General features: G+C 42.0%; 1 protein-coding gene across 1 annotated transcript in view; it reads right to left on the bottom strand.

Moving 5' to 3' along the window:
* The window catches only part of pcloa (piccolo presynaptic cytomatrix protein a), a 79809-nt gene that overhangs the window by 51410 nt on the left and 9829 nt on the right, over positions 1 to 18570 (bottom strand). Inside the window, exon 4 of the mRNA XM_041781357.1 lies at positions 671 to 868. Coding sequence (XP_041637291.1) covers positions 671 to 868 — 198 coding nt within the window. The remainder of the gene's footprint in view (positions 1 to 670; positions 869 to 18570) is intronic.

Consider the following 18570-nt stretch of genomic DNA (forward strand, 5'->3'; position numbering starts at 1 on the left):
TGGAAGCCTCTGGCTCAACTGAATTTGTTGTCACTTCTTGAGGCTTTTCAGGGATGGGAGCTGCAGCCTCAGTCTGAGCTATCAGTGGACTTGGCTCTGTTTCTGCCTCAGCAGGGACTGTCGTCTGGTCTAAACCAGATAAATTTTGCTCCTTAGTATCCACAGGAGGAGCCGGGTCCTCTGTCACATCCTCAGAGCTACCCTGTTGTTCTTGAACTTGTGGGATTTCACCGACAGGTGCACTCTGTGCTTGTTGCTCGAGATTAGAAGGCTCTGTCTCAGGGAGAGGGTGGTCCTCGGCTCCTTTCTCAGAGCTACTCTGCTGTTGCTCAGCTGCGGGGATTTCACTGGCAGTTTTGCTTTGTTGATCTGCATCAAATTGCTCTGTAGCAGAGAGAGGACCATCCTCTCCTTTTTTCTCAGAGCTGTCCTGCTGCTGCTCACTAGCTGGAGCTGCAGGGATACCCTCAGTGACACTCTCTGAAATAGGAGCTTGTTGTTCTGGGTGAATTACAGGCTCTGCTTCAGATATAAGTGGTTGTTTTGGTTCGTCTGACTGTGGTGTTTCCTGAGGGGTGCTATCAGGAGGAGGGGCACTATCAGAAAGAGGGGCATTTTCATCGGTTGAAATGAGAGCACTATGAGGTGTGGGGGTGTCTGCGGGCTCTACCTTGGTCTCAGGAGCAGGTGGGGTTTGCTCTGCTGCTTCTACTACGGGTTTGCTATCTACAGCAGCAGGGGCGGGGGTGGAGGAGGGAGCAGGAGCAGGTGGTTGCTTCTTTGGGGAAGCCGTGGCTGAAGGTGGCGTGTCTCCCAGTTGGCCCGACATGGCTCTTTGGGTCTGACAGTTGAGGCAAAGCCATTCTTTCTGTAAGAAACAAAAGAACAAAAACACTTTTAGTCAACACGGTTTTTACCTCTCCAGTAAAAAAATAAATAAATAAATAAATGATGCGATTACTGAGAAAAATCCAAAACAATAAATTCAAAAGGAAATACAACATATTGTGTTTCATGAACAGTTATGTTGTAGCAGAGTTGATTCTTCCATTTCAGAAAAGCTTTCACATTTACAGGACTTAAGAGATAGACCCATAAATAATGCATGGTAATGGGACAGGGGTGCATGTCAGAGGGGGTTAGGTGGCCTGTGAAGACATTTCATGTAGGACACGACAGAAAGACTGTCTGAACGGATATTTTTCTTTGCATGTGAATGCTTAGCTTTAAAAATGCTTTACCATTATTTGTAGGTTAAGTCGTATGCGTTAAGTTTTAGGCATGTAGGGCGCTAAGGATTCATCACTGGTCCCGATTTGTCACAACTGGGGGTGGTGAAGGAGGAAGAAGGCAGCCAGACTCAAGCTAGGTCAATGGCATTTTTTTGTCCAGGCTTTGTCAGCCCTGGTGATACGGCCGGAGACCACCAGAGGCATTGGACCCTTGGGGCATCTTCAGCAAAGCAGGGGCTCATGTCAACCCTACTACTCACTGGAACGGTACACTAGGCTGTTGGATCTTAACCTTGGGTCCAGGTACCCATATGGGGGGTGCCAAAGATGTAATTTTTATCTGTATACAACTGCTTTATGAGATTGTTTACAGATGTAAACCACTCGTCCCTGGTTATGGCTGAAGATGTGTGAGTGGTGTCTGAAGTAGGCTCAATGGATAAACAGGAAAGGAGAGTCTGCTGCCTCTTGCCTCCTATGCTACACTGATAGTAGTCTGTTGTCTCATGTTAGATTTATAATGAAAATATAAGCCATCCAAATTAACGTGGTTCAAGTAGGACAGCTGCTCACTTTATATACCTCATCTTTCCCTTTTCTTATGAGGCCCCTCATAACAAAAGAGGGTCCATTAAAAAAAAAAACCGTCCCAAATCCTCAATTTTTCAGAATCAAGATTGCAAAATAATGTTAATTCATCCCTGTAACATCATATGCCACAGATTTAATCTAACCAAAATATCCTAATGTATTATAAAACTATAAATAAACTATATGCCACGTGAATAGGCCCCTATGTGGAGTATGAAGGGGATGATAGAGCCGAAATAACTATTCAAGTCCGCAAGTGTGTAAATGTGTGAATACAGAGGCCAAAAGACTTGATGATGATTATGAGAGGTTGCAGAAAGAGTACATATCGGTGCTTAAGAGAGTTCAAAGTACCTGAGGAAACAACAATACTTGGTACTTAAAATAAAGGACGTCCCTTAGCATCTATTTCTGTATTCGGCTAAGCGCTCATTTAAATTTCATTTGAACGACTAGTCTACAGAGGAGAAAATCCTTAGAGAATAGTCAAATTCCTCGCAGGGTCATAGTGTCAGTGGCTGTGACCTTAGCCTAACACACTCTCTACAGCAAGGCTAACTTTACAAGCTAGTACTGCCAGCCTTCATTGCTCTTCACAGATTAATATTGTGCTTTGATATGTGGCCTCCTTCCACTTCGGTCGGAAGTACAACCCTCGACAGCCTACATACCACTTTACATCAATTAACTACTTTAAAAAACTGTAATACCGGGCTGTTCCTACCACACGCTAACCGCTAATCCACCGCTGAGCTTCTCCTGTTACATCAATGAAGTGCCAGACTGGAAGGAAGCGCCCTTTAACTGAAGCTACAGTGGCCTCCAGTGGTGGGAGGTTAATTTAAGTTTAAAAGAGCATTATAGACCGAGATTTTTAAGCCTGTGTTTATAAAAATGATGGGTAATTCATTTTACCAACTTGTAAATCCCACACTGACTAATTTGAAAAACAAATTTAACTGTTTTAGCAATTATCCGCATGCATCCCTACTTAAAATGCTTGCAGTTATAAAATCAGCATGTTTGAAAACACATGTCCATAATATGTTCCTAATCATGTTCATAATGCTGTATCGTATTGTATTAAAATAATATTGTGGCAGATTTTGTGATCTTCAAACACTGCATTGTCCAAATTATTGACCTTGTATTGTAGTGTTATGAAACAGGTGATTAACACTTTCTTGGATGAAAAGGTGTGTTTTTCTTCTCTCAACAAGCTTTGGCATGAGTTTGATTTACCAATTGCTCCACTGAAAGTAAACAGAAATAACAACTGCCTGTTGAGCTCACATTATGAGGTTTACTCCCCAGGGCAGTGCATGCCTACCACCTTATATCTTGCTGCTCCGATTGGCCCATAATGAGTGTGAAAGATACCCTCTGAATTTTTTTCAAAGGTCCTGCCTTTCCCAAACACCATGTATGGGGTGTTGCCCAGATGGAAGTGAAATACATCCCATGGATTTGTCAAACAGTCTATCTGGCATGCCAGGTTACATCTATCATCTACGCTGTTTATCCCATTTAGGGTTGCAGTTGGCCGGAGATTATCCTAGCTGTCGTTGGATGAGAGGCAATGTACAACCTGGACTCGTTGGCAGTTAATCAAAACGCTGATAAAGAGACAGACAAGCCCTACGTACAAGTAAGAGTCACCAACTAGCATGGGCAGTGTAACTTTGGTCTGTGAAAGGAATCCAGAATACCTGGAACAAGCACGCAAATGCATGTGAAGAACATGCAAACTCAACACATAAAGGCCAAGTCTACCTGCTGCACCACCATGCCACCCAAAGATACCAATGTATTTGTGCAATTTGGACAGTGTGCAGGCATTTGCTTGGAATTTGAAACAAGAAACAAGGAAGCTGTTGTTGTTGCCAAACAGGTATCAGTATCATTTGATATTTACTAGTATCATACTGGCATTTAAAATGCTGGTAAAATTCCTTTACTGGTAAAATAATAAGGTGATCATGTATCCAACATGGGGTGACCCAGATGACCCAGAATATATTATAAGGAAAGCACACATATACAATACATTCATCTTCCTTGCATCACACAAACAGCGTAACCGTCACAAGAAGTAGGAGTCAGCATGTTTTGAACCTTACTCCGCCCTGATGTAAACACCATATTTCAGATTGCACAGTGCTCCAACATCCCTCTGTGACCCCCCCCCCCTCCTCCCATGAACGTCTTTGCCTGACTTAGCAGGAGGGTTTATGCTAAAATCGGGTTTCAGGGAAGATCGCAGCCTGCATATTAAAGCGTGCAGCAGGCAAGCCACCTCAGTTCAAGCACAAAAGAAAAGGAGGAGGATGGTAGAAGCCGACTGAGGGAAATGTCGCAGCAGCAAAGTCAGGGTAAATAAGGCATGAGCTGGCCTGTTCCAGTCTGTGCCAAAGCAGATGGGGCTTACAATTTAGGAAGAATGACACACCAGCACACACATCTCTGTGGCATGTACCCAACCATGAAAAGGCAGAGAAACTGTTTTGATAGGATAAATATTTGATAGTGTTTATGAATTCATGACTCACGAGACAAAAGAAAGTGATAAAGCAGAGGGTTTTGGAGTGAAGTGAGGAAAAAACCCACTTCTAAAAGATGCCAGGTTTCCTTCAGTCATGAAGGTTTGCTGACGTTAGTGAGTCACATTCCCAGCTTGACAGAAATCCAGTTAATCCACGGACCTGATGATGGACACGGCACAGATGCCAATGCATTTCATGTGTACGTGAATGTGCGTGAGCAAGCACGCGCTATCTACATGACCCCCCTCCCATCCGTCCCAGCTGGGAGGACTTGAGATAGGACTTTTTGCCGGCTTGACGGCTCCATCAGTTAAAGCAGAAAGAGCAGAGAGGCGAGAGGCGGAGAGATGGCCGCCGATACGGAAAGCTGCAAACACTCAATCAGCCAGTCGGTCAGCCTCTGCCACTTCAGAGACGGTCATCACTGACGTTATCAACACATCAAAACAGGCTCACTTAAAGCTTTTACCACCCTATCAAACTCACGAGGCCAGTCGGTTTCTTAAAGCTACTGGGCATAAATCCGATTCTAAAGTCATCTGGAATGACATCCCTTGTTTAAGCAGACATGCTAATCGAATTCATTACTGCTTAGTTGCCATCCCCAGTGCATTTCCTACTGACATGTCCAGCAGCAATCACCCTGAAAGAGCATCGGGTCTTTAGGAGGCCGACTGGCTTTATTTAAAACTCCACAAGGCAACTTTGGCAGCTCTGACATCAACAGCCAGAGACTAATTTCAGAAGTCTGTACATGAGCCTGTGTTTATCTCCCCAGGTAGCCCGGAGTACTTAATGCCTCAGCAAAAAGCTGGAGCCAAAGATGTCCCGCCAGTTGATACAGCATGTTCCCTCAGTCACTGCTGTTTAGTACTTTTTTAATGGTTATAAAGTGAGGGATTTTTCTGACAGTTATTCTCTCAGAAATTACTTTTTATGGATTTCAGCATTCAAAATGTATTTGCTGAATGTCTTTGTCAAATCATTTACCCTGGTGACAGCTACTCCACTCATCACCATATCCTGTAAGACCAACTGGCTGGCCTTCATTGACAGTTAGATGTAAGAGACACCTATTTATCTAAAGGCTCTCACTGGAAATCTGCCTCCTTACATAACTTCTTTATTAAACTTGGCAGATAGCCATCGTCACAATGTTACAGTGTCATTTAGCAGACACTTTTGACCAAAGCCACAAACAAATGAAAGAAAGTACAACACAAGCAAAGATCTAGACAGGAGGAAACAACATCAGCAAGTGCTATAAAGTGCTCCAAGTCCAATTGGACAATGGTGCTGCCATGCAGTGCTAGAAGCTAAGCTCAAGGTTTATAGAAGGTTTTATTTTTAGGGCCTGGGCAGGGGTGTAGCTAGGGATGTTAGGCCACCAGAAAGAAAATTACACAGGGCCCCTTAAGGCTCACTAGTGCTCTACTAACATGCATCTGTTATGCTGGAGTGGACATTGAAAAACTGATCCACTAAATGTCGTGGTCTCTCACAAGCCACTTTAAAAGCTGCTCCATCTGTCCCATAGACTGAAGAAAGAACGGTCAATCCTCTGCTTAGCTGTGCTCTTATAGTTGTCTGTCTTTGTGCCAGGGTGAGCTAACACCATTGTTATGTTTGTCTTTTCTAATAACTCACTCATTCATTTATATTCCCTCAGAAAACTCGATTAATTTCTTTCAAATGTTTCTTCTCTGTTGTGTTTGCTACTCTGGGTTGAACTGTTTGCTGCATCGCTCAACACTGCTCCATGATTAGCAGCTGTATTGCAACGTTTGATCCGTATCCAAACGCTTTCCACAAAATTCAGCCCCAGTAAAATGTATTTTGGTGGAATCATGCAAGCGCATCCTGCACTGCAAATGTGAGATAGGGGACTGGTAAAGAGCTATATGCATGAAAATCAGCACATATATGAAAAATGACTAGAAAAAAAAAAAAGTTTCTTGTGACCATCATCTGAATGTACAGGAAGTGCACTGTAAACAATTACCTGTCAAAGTTTTGCATTTTTGCAAAAATTGGACATGTTGCGCATTTTAACAAACTAGTCCAACAGATTTTATCTGATTGACCCTACATTTTTTATTGTTATTCTAGACAAGATGAAGATCTAAAGTTATCAAAAACTTGAGTTTTTGCGATAGGGAGGGGCTGTGACCATGGCCCAAACTTTGACTTTTTTTTACTACTTTTAAGCAGTGTTTTCTGCGCAGTAATTCTATATAACTTCTGCACGCATGGAGGCCTGCCAGTAATGACTTGCAGTAGTCAATGCACGATATTACAAGAACCTATACCAGGAGCTGTGTTGCATGCTCTGTCAGGTAGGGTCTGATCCTCTTGATGTTTTGGGGGTTATTCGGCAAGACTAAGCAATCGAGGCCACATTTAAGGCCATACTCAATCAAGTGACTGACTCAAAATGGCATGAGTTAACACTAATACTGGAAAATTGTCCTTCGTCTTTTGTGCTGCACAACGCTGTAACACCTTACAACGTACACTGAAACCAAACAAAATTGCCAGCATGGGTGAATTCAAATCCATGATTACTGTACTCATGAATGTAACTGCTTCGAGCTGCAGCCTTTTTGTGATGCTTACAATTCATTTTAAGTCTTTGTTTTTTTCCTCTCTTCTTTCTATCCTTTGTCTGTTTTGTCTCTGTACTCTCCATGCCACTAAAAATGAGGGCATGCCCTCAATGATTCCTAGAGATTGAATAATGAATTCAAACTGTAATAACCTTTTGTTTCAAGACAGTTGTCAAACAAAATAAGCAACCTGCGTCCTTGGACGTCCCAGTCATGTAAGTCGCTTTGCATTTTGGCACAGTGGTGCTTTAAGCTAAATGCTACCAGCAGCATGCAAACACACTTCCAACAGCAACGTGTACCTGCTTAGGTTTAGCTGGCAGTGAAAAAACATACCAGATTATTATTACACCATGCCAACATTTCCTCTTGGTCTATCAGGACCCAAGAGTGAATAAAGAAGCCTTTTGCAATGGGTCATGAATATGTGCCTGGATAAAAAAATGCCTCAAAAAGTCTATAAAACTCTTTGAAAACATGCTTGTTGTCCCCTGTCTGTCTTGTCTGAGTTGCAAACTTCTATATATTGCCATCAACTAAACTTGAATATTTGAAAAATTAGTTCCAAAATTTGGGTCATGATTCCTTGCTAAGGAGTAGATGATGGCTCCTGAGTCTCAAAGTGTATGAGTGTATGAGTGGCACTATGTTGATAGTTTTTGCATTTCTGTTACTGCTACAAGTACTTGGTTGTTTTCAGTCTCAACAAACGAGTGGAAGAGAACGTGCTGGTGAGCAGTAAGAGTCAAAGTCAGTCTCATGACATGCATGAGGATAGTTGGACACCAGAAGCATTACATGAACGTCACCACCCACTCCCACCCGCTTGCTAAATTGTCCTGAATATTCCCTGCTACAGTTATGAATCAGTTCACACCACTTCGCAGGTGGCGGGTGGGAAAAAGTCTGTGATTTCTTGTGGTCACATGTGCAGCTTACCCCAAAATGTGCAGGGGCATTTTAAAGAACTTTTGCATATGTGAAGTCACTGAATAGGTCTGCCAAAAGTTCTGCAGTTTCACCTCCTTGAAAGTTTTGCCCTTTTATTTTAGCTGAGATGGGAGACATTCTGCATGCAACAATTGTTGCCTAGGTTCTTCTCCAGTCAAAGCTTTATGGGAGAGTGGCAAAAAAAAGGCAACTGTTGCGGAAAAATCATATTAAATCTTGACCAGAGTTCACCAAAAGGCATGTGGGAGACTCCATGGTCAAGTGGAAGAAAGTTCTACAGTCTGATGAGACACACTTGGCCATCAGACAACACGCTATGTTTACCGGACACCAAAAACTGCACATCACCACAAATGAACCATACCCACTGTGCATGGTGCTGAGGTGGTGGCAGCATCATGCTGTGGGGGTGGTAGCTTGGCAGATGGCCCTGGAAGGCTTGTAAAGGTGGAGCGTGAAATGAACGGGGCAAAATATAAGAAAATCCTGGAGGTCAGTCTTATTCAGTCTGCAAGAAAACACAGAAATGGTTTAAAGACAACATGGTGATTGTTCTGGAGTGGTCGAGTCAAAGCCCAGACCTCAATCCAATAGAGAACTTGTGGCTGGAATTCATAAAGGTTTCTGTTCTGGTTAATAGATTTCTGGACCTAATTCTTGATAATCCATTAGACAGATTGGAAAAATCCTTATCAGCTCATATGGGATGGACTGACCTGTCAGAACACCAACATCACCTGTTAAGCCTCTCTAACAGCAAGGCTGAAATAACAGGAGAAATGACAATGACTATCAGTGTTTAAGCTCCAACTCTGTTTCCCCAGATGTCTTACAAATTTGATTTACATAGTGTTTCTACCAGGCAAACCCTTGTCTGGCTGCATTTCCTTGTAATGAGCACTAACAAGACAGGTGTATTTTTACATAACAATCTATCCGCTTCAAGCCTTGAAATAACTGCAGTGAGCTTGTGTGCTTTTCTGTCTGCTGTGATGAGTTCTGGGAACAGGAGCACGGATGATTCATGAAGCAGGATGGAGTCACTCGCTCACATCACCATCTTACAAGGACGGTTTTTCTACCAGCACATGTGCACAGATACCAAACAGGTGACACGTATCAGCACCCACGGAGATGAGTTTGTGACGGTGTTGATGACATACGCACACTCAGATGAAAAGCATGAAGTACCTTGAAAAGAACTGCCAGCTTGCTCTCTCCTCCCACATAATATTTCTCCAACAAGTACAAGCTCAACATGAATGATTAAAGACACATCAAGCGTGTCAATTTATCTTTCATCTCCCAACTTTCTGTTTCTTCAAACTTCCCCCAAGGACGCAGAGAGAAGTTAAACGAAAAAGCACAGACAACAGGATATTGTAACCATGTTGGTTATTGTTTCCAGCTGGGAGTTGGAGTGTTGTGAAGGTCGGCGCAATTCTTTGATTAAGACGAGGAATCCTGTGAGGTTTACTCATCTAAATTTAGTTGGAGCCTGGCACCGAGAGTGGGAAGAGAAGATGATCTAGAGGGTAGGACAGATGGATGAGCGCTCATGAGAGGGTGCAGAAGAGGCAAGTGGAGGTGGGGAAGAGAGATTTTGTTGTGTGAGTTGCAAGAGAAAAGCAAGAGGATAGGGGAACAGGGATGAAACAAAAGGCAGGGGGAAAAAAGTCAAAAGATGTATCATGGGAAAAGGTGAAGCAGTAGAAGTTAAAGAGCTTAATGGTCACTAGAGGTGACTCAACACCTGCTCCTGCCAACAAGCTTTACATTATCGGCCTTTAAATCTGCTAATCAATTGCCAGGAAGGCAGGAAAAGCTGCAGTTTCTGTTGGCTGCCAAGAATGACCTAAAGTTGTTACAGCACATTTAGAAGGTAGCTGCATAGCGGCTCTACATCCAGGTAGGGCTAGGTGACACAGACCAAAACTCATATCTTAATATTTTTTAGCTGGATTGTGATGCATGATATGTTTATGTAAAGAAATAAACACTTGTTACAATACCAAGAAAAACTGATATTAAGGCCTGTTGGACAACACAGCAACAATTATAGAAGTCCTTGACACCCAATATTGGCTATTTATTTGTCCTCAACATAATAACATATTTAAACAAGAATACACAGAAAAAAATGTTTTACATGACAGGAACATAGTGAACGGTCACTCCTACCCATTGTCCCCATCAGTCTCAATATCATACAGTCTATGCTGATTCTGCAGATTTGATTAGTAACAATACCATAACCATCCAAGGTAGACGTGCAACAGGCTACTTCAGTATGAAACCATGGGATATGGTCCCGTAGAACACAAGTTTGTAAAATATAAGGCTTGTTTAAAGAAAAAACATTTAAAATTTTAGGAAAAGAACAACAGTTTCCACAATCCTAGGGAATTACATGACATCTCTGATTGCTGGAGCCTGCAATTACACGTGAACTTCAACTTGCAGCCGGTACTACTGAATTAAATGCATGATGACTTTTAAACATTTGCTCTTGGCTCCAAAAACCACTTCATTGGTTTTGTTCAAAGCATTTACCCAGTGCTTGTATGGGCCATGGTCATCTGGTCATTTAAATGTCGAGCTGTGTGTCATCTGCATAGCGTTCATTATTTTGTTCTTTTCTATGATCTGAGAAGTGGAAGTGTAGATGTTACACAGAAGAGGCCCCAAGATGGAGCCTTGGGGGACTCCACATGCAATTTTTATCACACGCAGAAGCTGGTTTAAACCTGTAGAGGGAAGCTGCTATGCATGTTTCTAACACAAAGTGTAGAATTTAAAAACTCTGCACATAAAGATGAGACAAGATTTGGACCCGTGTTGATCAACAACATGTCTAAATATCCATAGATGTAGGTTTTATCTGAAAAGCAAGGTCTGGGGGTTTAGTTCCTCGTTAAATGTCTATTGATTGTGAGGCTGTTGGAAGGTTAGTGTCCTTTCTGTAGCACTGCTCAAGTCCCCTCTCTGTGTTTCAAAAACGAAAGCCCAGAAGTCATTGCCCTTCTCTCATTGATGAGCATTGCTGAGTGGCCAACTTAATTATAATGCACTGCAGAGCAAACACAAAATAAAAGCATCAGCTCCTTCACAAGCCAAAAAAGATCTCTGTACTAATAAACGTCCCACTGTTATAAATTGTCCAGGGTTCAATGTGCTGTATGCACTCTTTCTAAGTGATCCGTGCTCATGTGTTGATGTAATTCTCCTCCGAATCATGAAACTAAATGTTATGTGAGCGTTGATAGCCTTAAGGTTGGAGAGCTGGGCTCAACACCAGGAGATCGTTGGCTTTAATCCCAAAGTAGGCAGCAACGTTGGAGATGAGCAGCAGAATAAAACAAATACTGCTTTCAAAAAGCCTCTGAGAAAAGAACATTTAACCCCCTGCTGCTTTGTAACAAGAGGGCCGGGGTTATAACAAATGTGAGTGAGGCAGACTGCTCAGTAAACACATTTCTGGGTTAAATGCATGTTTATTGTCTAATTCTATATCCAAATGTTCTGTTCTCCCTTGTGTCAGGTTAGTTGCTCCGTTGTGGATTGATATTCCCCATCCACACGAGTGAAAAAGTGCCCTAGGGGAGGAAAAACGGCGTATTTGTGTTTGTACAAGACTGTGCTTTTAAATTGGAGGTGACACAAAGGAAGAGGTGTGAGACAGCAGCTATATGTGCTCAGAGACCAGGGATTAAGGAGAAAGAAGTTTGTCCCAGGGCATTTTCTGACTGCTTCCCTGTTTATCCACAGCCCACCACATAATCTGTCTCAACTTGTCCTATAGATAGGACAAGTTGAGTTGTAAGGTTTAAAAGATGCTTTTCTGTCTTCTGTGGAGAGCTGTAAAATCAGGTTGGATTTAAGGACTTTGTTGGCTTCTTTTCCCTAGTAGCTAAATAATTGGATCCAATTTGATGTGGGTGGCCTGATTGAGAAACTTTGAATTCTGGTTATCATAATCATTTAGAGTGCTATTTTCCAATATATTTGTGTTTACAAGACAAATGTGGCAAAAACATCAACAAATACTAATTTATTTTTTTAACTTACTAATTTACTAGAATCTCCTGTACACTATCTTAATTGTTGATTTTGGTGCCCGCTGTGGCAAAGCTGTTTTCATTTATTTGCTGATCTCAAGAGTACTATTTATTTAAACAAAAATCTCATTTTGCTTTATTTGTGTCAAGAATCTCAAGACTCTTTTGCCATGGAAACTGTTTTAAAAAAGCTGTTTTCTTCAGCACCTATCCCCTGGCAGAGGAATCAGGCATCAAAAGTACCTCATAGAAATAGTATGTCTTTATGCAGATGGTCTGTCTTGTTTTTGTAGGCCATAAAAACCATTAATATTCATTTCAGTTTGTTTCAAAACCAGAAAATAAGACAAAATGGGAGCTTTAAATGAAACAATGATATATGGGTGATAATGGGTAATTCTTCATATACCAGTAATGTAGTCAGTAGTCAGTTTCTAAACTCAGAAACTAAATTCAGACTTAATACTTAAAAGAAGACAACACAGCCACACAAGGCCTCGCACTCCTCATACACTATGTTGAGTTCAAATATAGTCCACTTTCCTATACTCTACAAATCTTGTGTGCATTTAAAATTTTTGCTTCATCTGACGTCTCCGCCTGGCAGTGCCTATAGGTGCTGCTAATGTGACTCAGAAGCGTGAGTCACAAGTGCTAAAACAAACCCCAACAGTCAGGTTGTCATAGTCTGTGCTGCTTAGGGCAGCAAAGGCTGGCACCCATATCCTTTGTGACACCCCCCCTCCTCCCTCCCCCCCTCGACTCCCCTGTTGGACTCCTTTTTTTTTTTCTGTCAGAGGATTTTCTCTCATCTTTTCTCGGCCTCGTCCTCCTGCACGCCACATTCACAGGGGATGTGTCTGTGTTTTTGTTACCCAGTTCACAGCTCTTTTAACAATTTTTCATATGTTGTATAAGGATAGAAGATGTATTTATGTATATTTGTGGATTTTTCTCCTACTTTTTCTATTTAAATGTATAAACAACACAAGGGAGTCTGTAAATTTGATCCTGTTTACATTAACATTGATTAACATCAATTTGGGGTATTCAGATAACAAGTGGTAATCCTTAATGCTAGGTGTGGATGCACCACAATGTATTCTGAGGGCTATTGAAATCTGATAGCTCAGACTGCACAGGGGAAGCCTTCATCTGGCGTTGCATTCTGGCAAGATGTCCCTGTTAACTTAGTAACTGGTGGCATACCAATAGTAAGCATGTGGCTATTTACATCCGCCTGGCCAGGCTTATGGTGATGGAAATTCTGGCTATTTTTTTAAGAGATCTGGCTCATCTCAGTATTAAGAGCTGGCATTTCTGCTCCCAAACAGCTCTTAATATGGTACAATTTGGGCTTTTTACATCTATGACACAGCAACAAAAATAAGGCAAGGAGGCCCCCTACTACAACTCAACAGTCACAGAGTTACTCTGATCACCACTAAACAGTCACAGAGTTACTCTGATCACCACTAAACAGTCACAGAGTCACTCTAATCACCACTAAACAGTCACAGAGTTACTCTGATCACCACTAAACAGTCACAGTTGCTCTGATCACCACTAAACAGTCACAGTCACTCTCCACACCACTAAACAGTCTCTACTATGACCTTGTCCTTTTTGCAGTAATACACCTTTTTTACACTCTCCACATCACATATCTCTTTAATTTATATTGATGTATCTATATTTTATTTAATTGCATCACAACCATTTAGTTTACTTCCTATTGGTCCATTTCACATTACCCTGTTTATTTATTTATTTCCAATTGAACACTTTCTGCTTTTATTCACAACAACCATCCTTGGCTTCAATTATTTACTCTAATTCTACAGCTTTGTTCATATATTCAAATGTAGACTACTGTCGATATCTGTGAGCTATATTTATAATCATCTGTTTATAGTGTTAATTTTTGTATACAGACATACATATACTGTATATATTGTTTAAAAATGCTTTTCTTTATATATTATTTGTATTTACAGTTGTGATTTTTTTGTTAGTCTTTGCTTTTTATAATGCTGCAACTCTAAGTGCCTTGAATTGCCCCTGAAAACAGATACTAGAGGAATTCCCATAATCCAGACTAACGATTTTGTAAAGAATCTGTAAATAGTGGATATGGTGGTTTAAATACCAGAATTTTACACATAAACTAAACTGTTGAAAAAAAGAAACAATATTTATACCTTGGCAACAAAAATAGAAGCCCTAGGCACCAATAATGGGTATTTTCTTGATTTTTGTTATGAAAAGTGCAGGCTTACAAAACTGTGACAAATGTATTTGTGCAAGTAATCAGTGTGTAGGAGTTTTCCTGACATTTTTGATGATTTCATTCTTCTCTCTTGTGAAATAGATGACAGTTTTTGGAGCTTTGACACTTTTTGACAGTGACAATGTATCATTTAAAGACGTAACAGTGAAAGTATTGAACATTTTGGCAACTGTAGTCTAGATGTTTTTTCACAAAATGCCTTCCAGTTGCACTCCTGTGCCACTTTTCTATATCCCCCCTATAAGGATGAAAGGAGCTGCTTTAAACGGGCATAAAAAGCTAATCCACATCCTCTCAGGGTTTTTTAATGCACGGAAATTATTTTTGGAGGTGAATCTATTTCCTAACCTAACTCTACTGTTGCCCTCACCTATTGAATATCAATCTTAAGAGAGGAAGTGAGAGTCAAACACTTGAGCTTGCTTTTTCAACTCACACCATCGACTCTCCTGTCAGTTCAGTGAAGTGTGCGTCAAACAGGAGAGCAAGCAACGACAGTCTGGAAGTAAACACAACAGGCTGTGCTAACTAGATGAGGCCTGTGCCAAAAATGTGAGTGCGTGTTTTCAAGTGTCTGTGTGTCCTTTCCTCAGAGCTGGCACACACGATGCTCTTGGCTTTCTTCCCCCAACCTTCTGGGCACCAACTTGGCTCTGTGGCTAAAATGTGGCCCTTGCTAAGCATGCGAGCACCAGTAAATTAGAGAGGGGATAATTGGAAATCATTCTGGAGCGGAGCTGGAGGGCGAGCTGGAGAAAAGGGGAAGAGAAGAGGCTGTTTGCAGAGCCTGAGGGCAGCTCATTTCAGTCCTAAAAATTTCTTAAACAAAGACGAAGCACTTGTCATATCTTGAATGAGGTCCAGGACTTGCAAACAAGACTGTAATCCTTTAGCCTGTGTGTGCAATCATTCAGGCAAAACATGAATATTAAAAGTGCAGTTTATTCCCATTTATGTGTGGAAATAAATTAACTAAAATACACCTCCAACTCATGGAACAAGCGCTGCACACAACAACACCTAAATGTCTAAAAATAGCACCCATTTCGAGCCTTCCAAGGTGGCTGTGGGGGGACTCTGTGGGTTGCCTAGTGCAACAGAAAGACCTTTTTAAAAAGCAGGAAATATGAAAGAGTGAACACAAAAGAGAGAGAGAGAGAAAGCTGCCCTGCAGTAGCTTGTGTTCTCCCTCTTTGTGCATGTGTTTGACTATTTTTGTACACTTCAGCCTCCTGGGCGAGTGACGGCGAAGCTGTGAGGCAGTGCGACTGTGTGGGGCCAAAAACAGACCAACCTCAGATACACCAAACAACAGTAGGAGGACAATAGCTGCACAACTGGGTGAAGGATGTAAATGGTTAGGTAAAGAGATGAACAAAAAACTGGCACACATTTTGCCAGTCAGATAAAACCACAGGCTGTTTCTGTACTCTGAATGTACATGTGTGTTTTTGTAAAACTGACCATAGAGGAGGCCTTTATCTGCCACTGCAGACTCTGGAGGGTTCAGACTGTGGGTGGGTATTGTTATTCTGTGGGCACGACCACGGAATAACAATGAAGGAGGAGGACACAGGAAACACCATGAAGTGAGCATGTGTTAGCATATTGAGCCTCACAGATGTAAGAGCGTGCAGGACACAGGTATGCAGACAAAAACATGACTGCAAAGATATCCATACATGGCCATATTTCTCTTTAATTACTGTTAAGGCCTTGACCCAACCCTTTAGCTGTGCTCTACTTCAACATTTACTTGATATCATCAAACCATTAGTTTTTAAAAAATACTTTAATTTCATCATAAATCACACCAATATTAATAATAATTTTGCAAGGCATCTTTTGTCTTCCTGTCAGTATAGCTAACAAATTAAGGCCCTAAATAGGGCATTAACATTATATTTACATGCACAGCACAAGCTTATACATCAGGCTAACAATTACATGCAAATGTACTCAGTTTGATACTGCAGGTGGCGCTACAAACATAGTTGGTTTGCAAACCCGCCAAGGAGGGGAAAGAAGAAGAAGTTACCGTGGCAACTACTCGAGTCATGACCTGAGCAAGGATCGTTTATGTTTTAACCTGGTAAAAAAGTCCATCCTGCCACCAGGGATGTTTTAGAATTACTTTTTAAGATGTCAGCAACATCCCTCTTCGTGTCTAAACATCTACGCACAGCTAAGAGGATTAAACTCGCTCACGCTTCTTGGATACAGCGGCTTTTGAGGTGACAGGAGACTTTTAGTGCCTTTGCATCTCATCTCACTGACTTCAACTTGTTTTCATCCGTAAGGTGAGTCATAGCAGAGCATTTGTTGGCTTGATTCTGATGCTTTCCACGTTTTGTTGAGAAATTATATCAACAAACTGCCCCGTCGGGTAAAGAAATTTAGTTTTTACGATGGTGTCATATAGCTAATCTGACTTTCTGTCCTGTATCGGACTGCAATTGCATTCACATGTTAATCAAACCCTGCCAGAGTCCACTTGAATCATGCTCCAGGACCACCGGGCCAAGTGGGCCTTGCCTGGCTGCAGTTCATTTGCATTCATGCTGACCAAAATGAACCAGACATTGGGCTTAAGTGTACTCGGATCTGGGGCCAGGCACCTAGCCACCTGAATCAAGGAATTGAATTGTCTCACTTAAACAGCTGTTAACTGAGCATAATCATAAACAGTCAGCTAGCTAAGCTAGCTTATGTACTGTTTTGGTCAGTATTATCCGCTTTAAATTGATTTTTCCGTGGTTAATTAAAAAAAAAACATTTTTTCACTGCCAATGAAGCCATTCAGCAGCCTAAAGCCCAAAACAAACCAGACTGGCGTGTCATTTGATGCGGCCCATTTGCCGTCCCTGAAACACACCAACAGCAGCGCGTCAACAGCCAGGCTCCCCACCAGCCACTGATGGGCCAGGCGCTTGGTACCAGAGCCAAAAGCCCTGTCAGGGTTCGCCTCCCCTCCCCAGAAAGTGTTTGAGAAGGATAGGAAAGGTGATTGGACGAACATTCTCTCAGTCACATTTATGACGAGCCAATCAGCGTGACAAGCAGCTTTGGTAGTAACATGAGCTCAGCAGACGGGTGCTGCTGAAGCTTACAAAAAGTGGAGCCTGTTGGTGGATAAAACTCATACCGAGGCCAGCAGGGAGAAGTGCAAACAACATCTTCTCCACTAAGAAAAAGCTTTTGGTGTGGCTCTTTGCTCTTCTTATGATAAGAAATGAGGCCCGGTTCTGATAAAACTGCTTCTATGATATAGCTACATGCAAGCTAATTGCTACATCAGCTGCAGCCTAGTATATTGCTTGCCTGGTTCAGCAAGACTGCAGTACTTATGCTAAGCTAGGCTAACAGGTGTCGACTGGACAGACTGGGCTAGTGCTGCTAAAATTCATGCCAAAGCCTATCAGAAGATGTGCAAAAATCATCTCCGCAAAGAGAAGCTTTCAGTGTGGCTCTTTGCTCGTTCTAATTTTTAAAAAATGGTCGAGGTTTGATAAAACTGGTGCTTTTTACAGCTACAGCCAAGCTAATTGCTACCCTGGCAGCAGTCACTCTATGCACCAGCTCATAGTACAACTAAACCCCACCTGAAAGGATTGCAAACTTATGCCGAGCCAGGTGGGCAGAAGAGCCCTTTGCCTTTGATTTAATGAAGAAATATGGTCCAGTTTTGATAAAAATGCCGCTATAGCTACATCTGAGCTAACTGCTACATGGGTGGTAGCCACTGCCATCGGCTCATGGTACTAATGAACCCCTCCCAAAGCTACTGCCTTGTTCTCCTCAACTGGTGCTCCACAATTTTTGTGTATTGGAGTTTTGCAAGATTGATTTGGATCTTTTTTGGAAAGCAAGTCATCACTGTGCTTCCAACTGGGAAAAATCTGCTGTGACTCAGATATGCAGGGATTTTGGTGGTTAAAATGAGACTTGGTAAAACTCTAACTGAATGTTTTACAGTCTCCTCTCCTAATGTGGCTCCTCTGAGTTGTGCTTGTTGGGAAAGCGGTGCTTCTCCCATTTTACGTAAGACTTCTCCAACGAGCGCTCATTACTGATAAGGCCAACGTGACATGGAGCTCGAGCTTCAGTAACAGCATGCTGAGCAGCACTAGACGCAGGCACACATTTCCAGCCTTTCCCTACATCAAAGGGGGAACGACATTGAGAAAAGCAGAGGGATGGCACCACAGAGGGAGAGTCTGACATGGAGGATAGTGTTTAAAAGGAGGATAAGCAGCCCCAAAAAGAACAGCATTAGGTGAGTCTCTTCTGGCCGTTATA

This window comes from Cheilinus undulatus, linkage group 23, assembly GCF_018320785.1.
Source record: "Cheilinus undulatus linkage group 23, ASM1832078v1, whole genome shotgun sequence".
Lineage (NCBI taxonomy): Eukaryota > Metazoa > Chordata > Actinopteri > Labriformes > Labridae > Cheilinus > Cheilinus undulatus.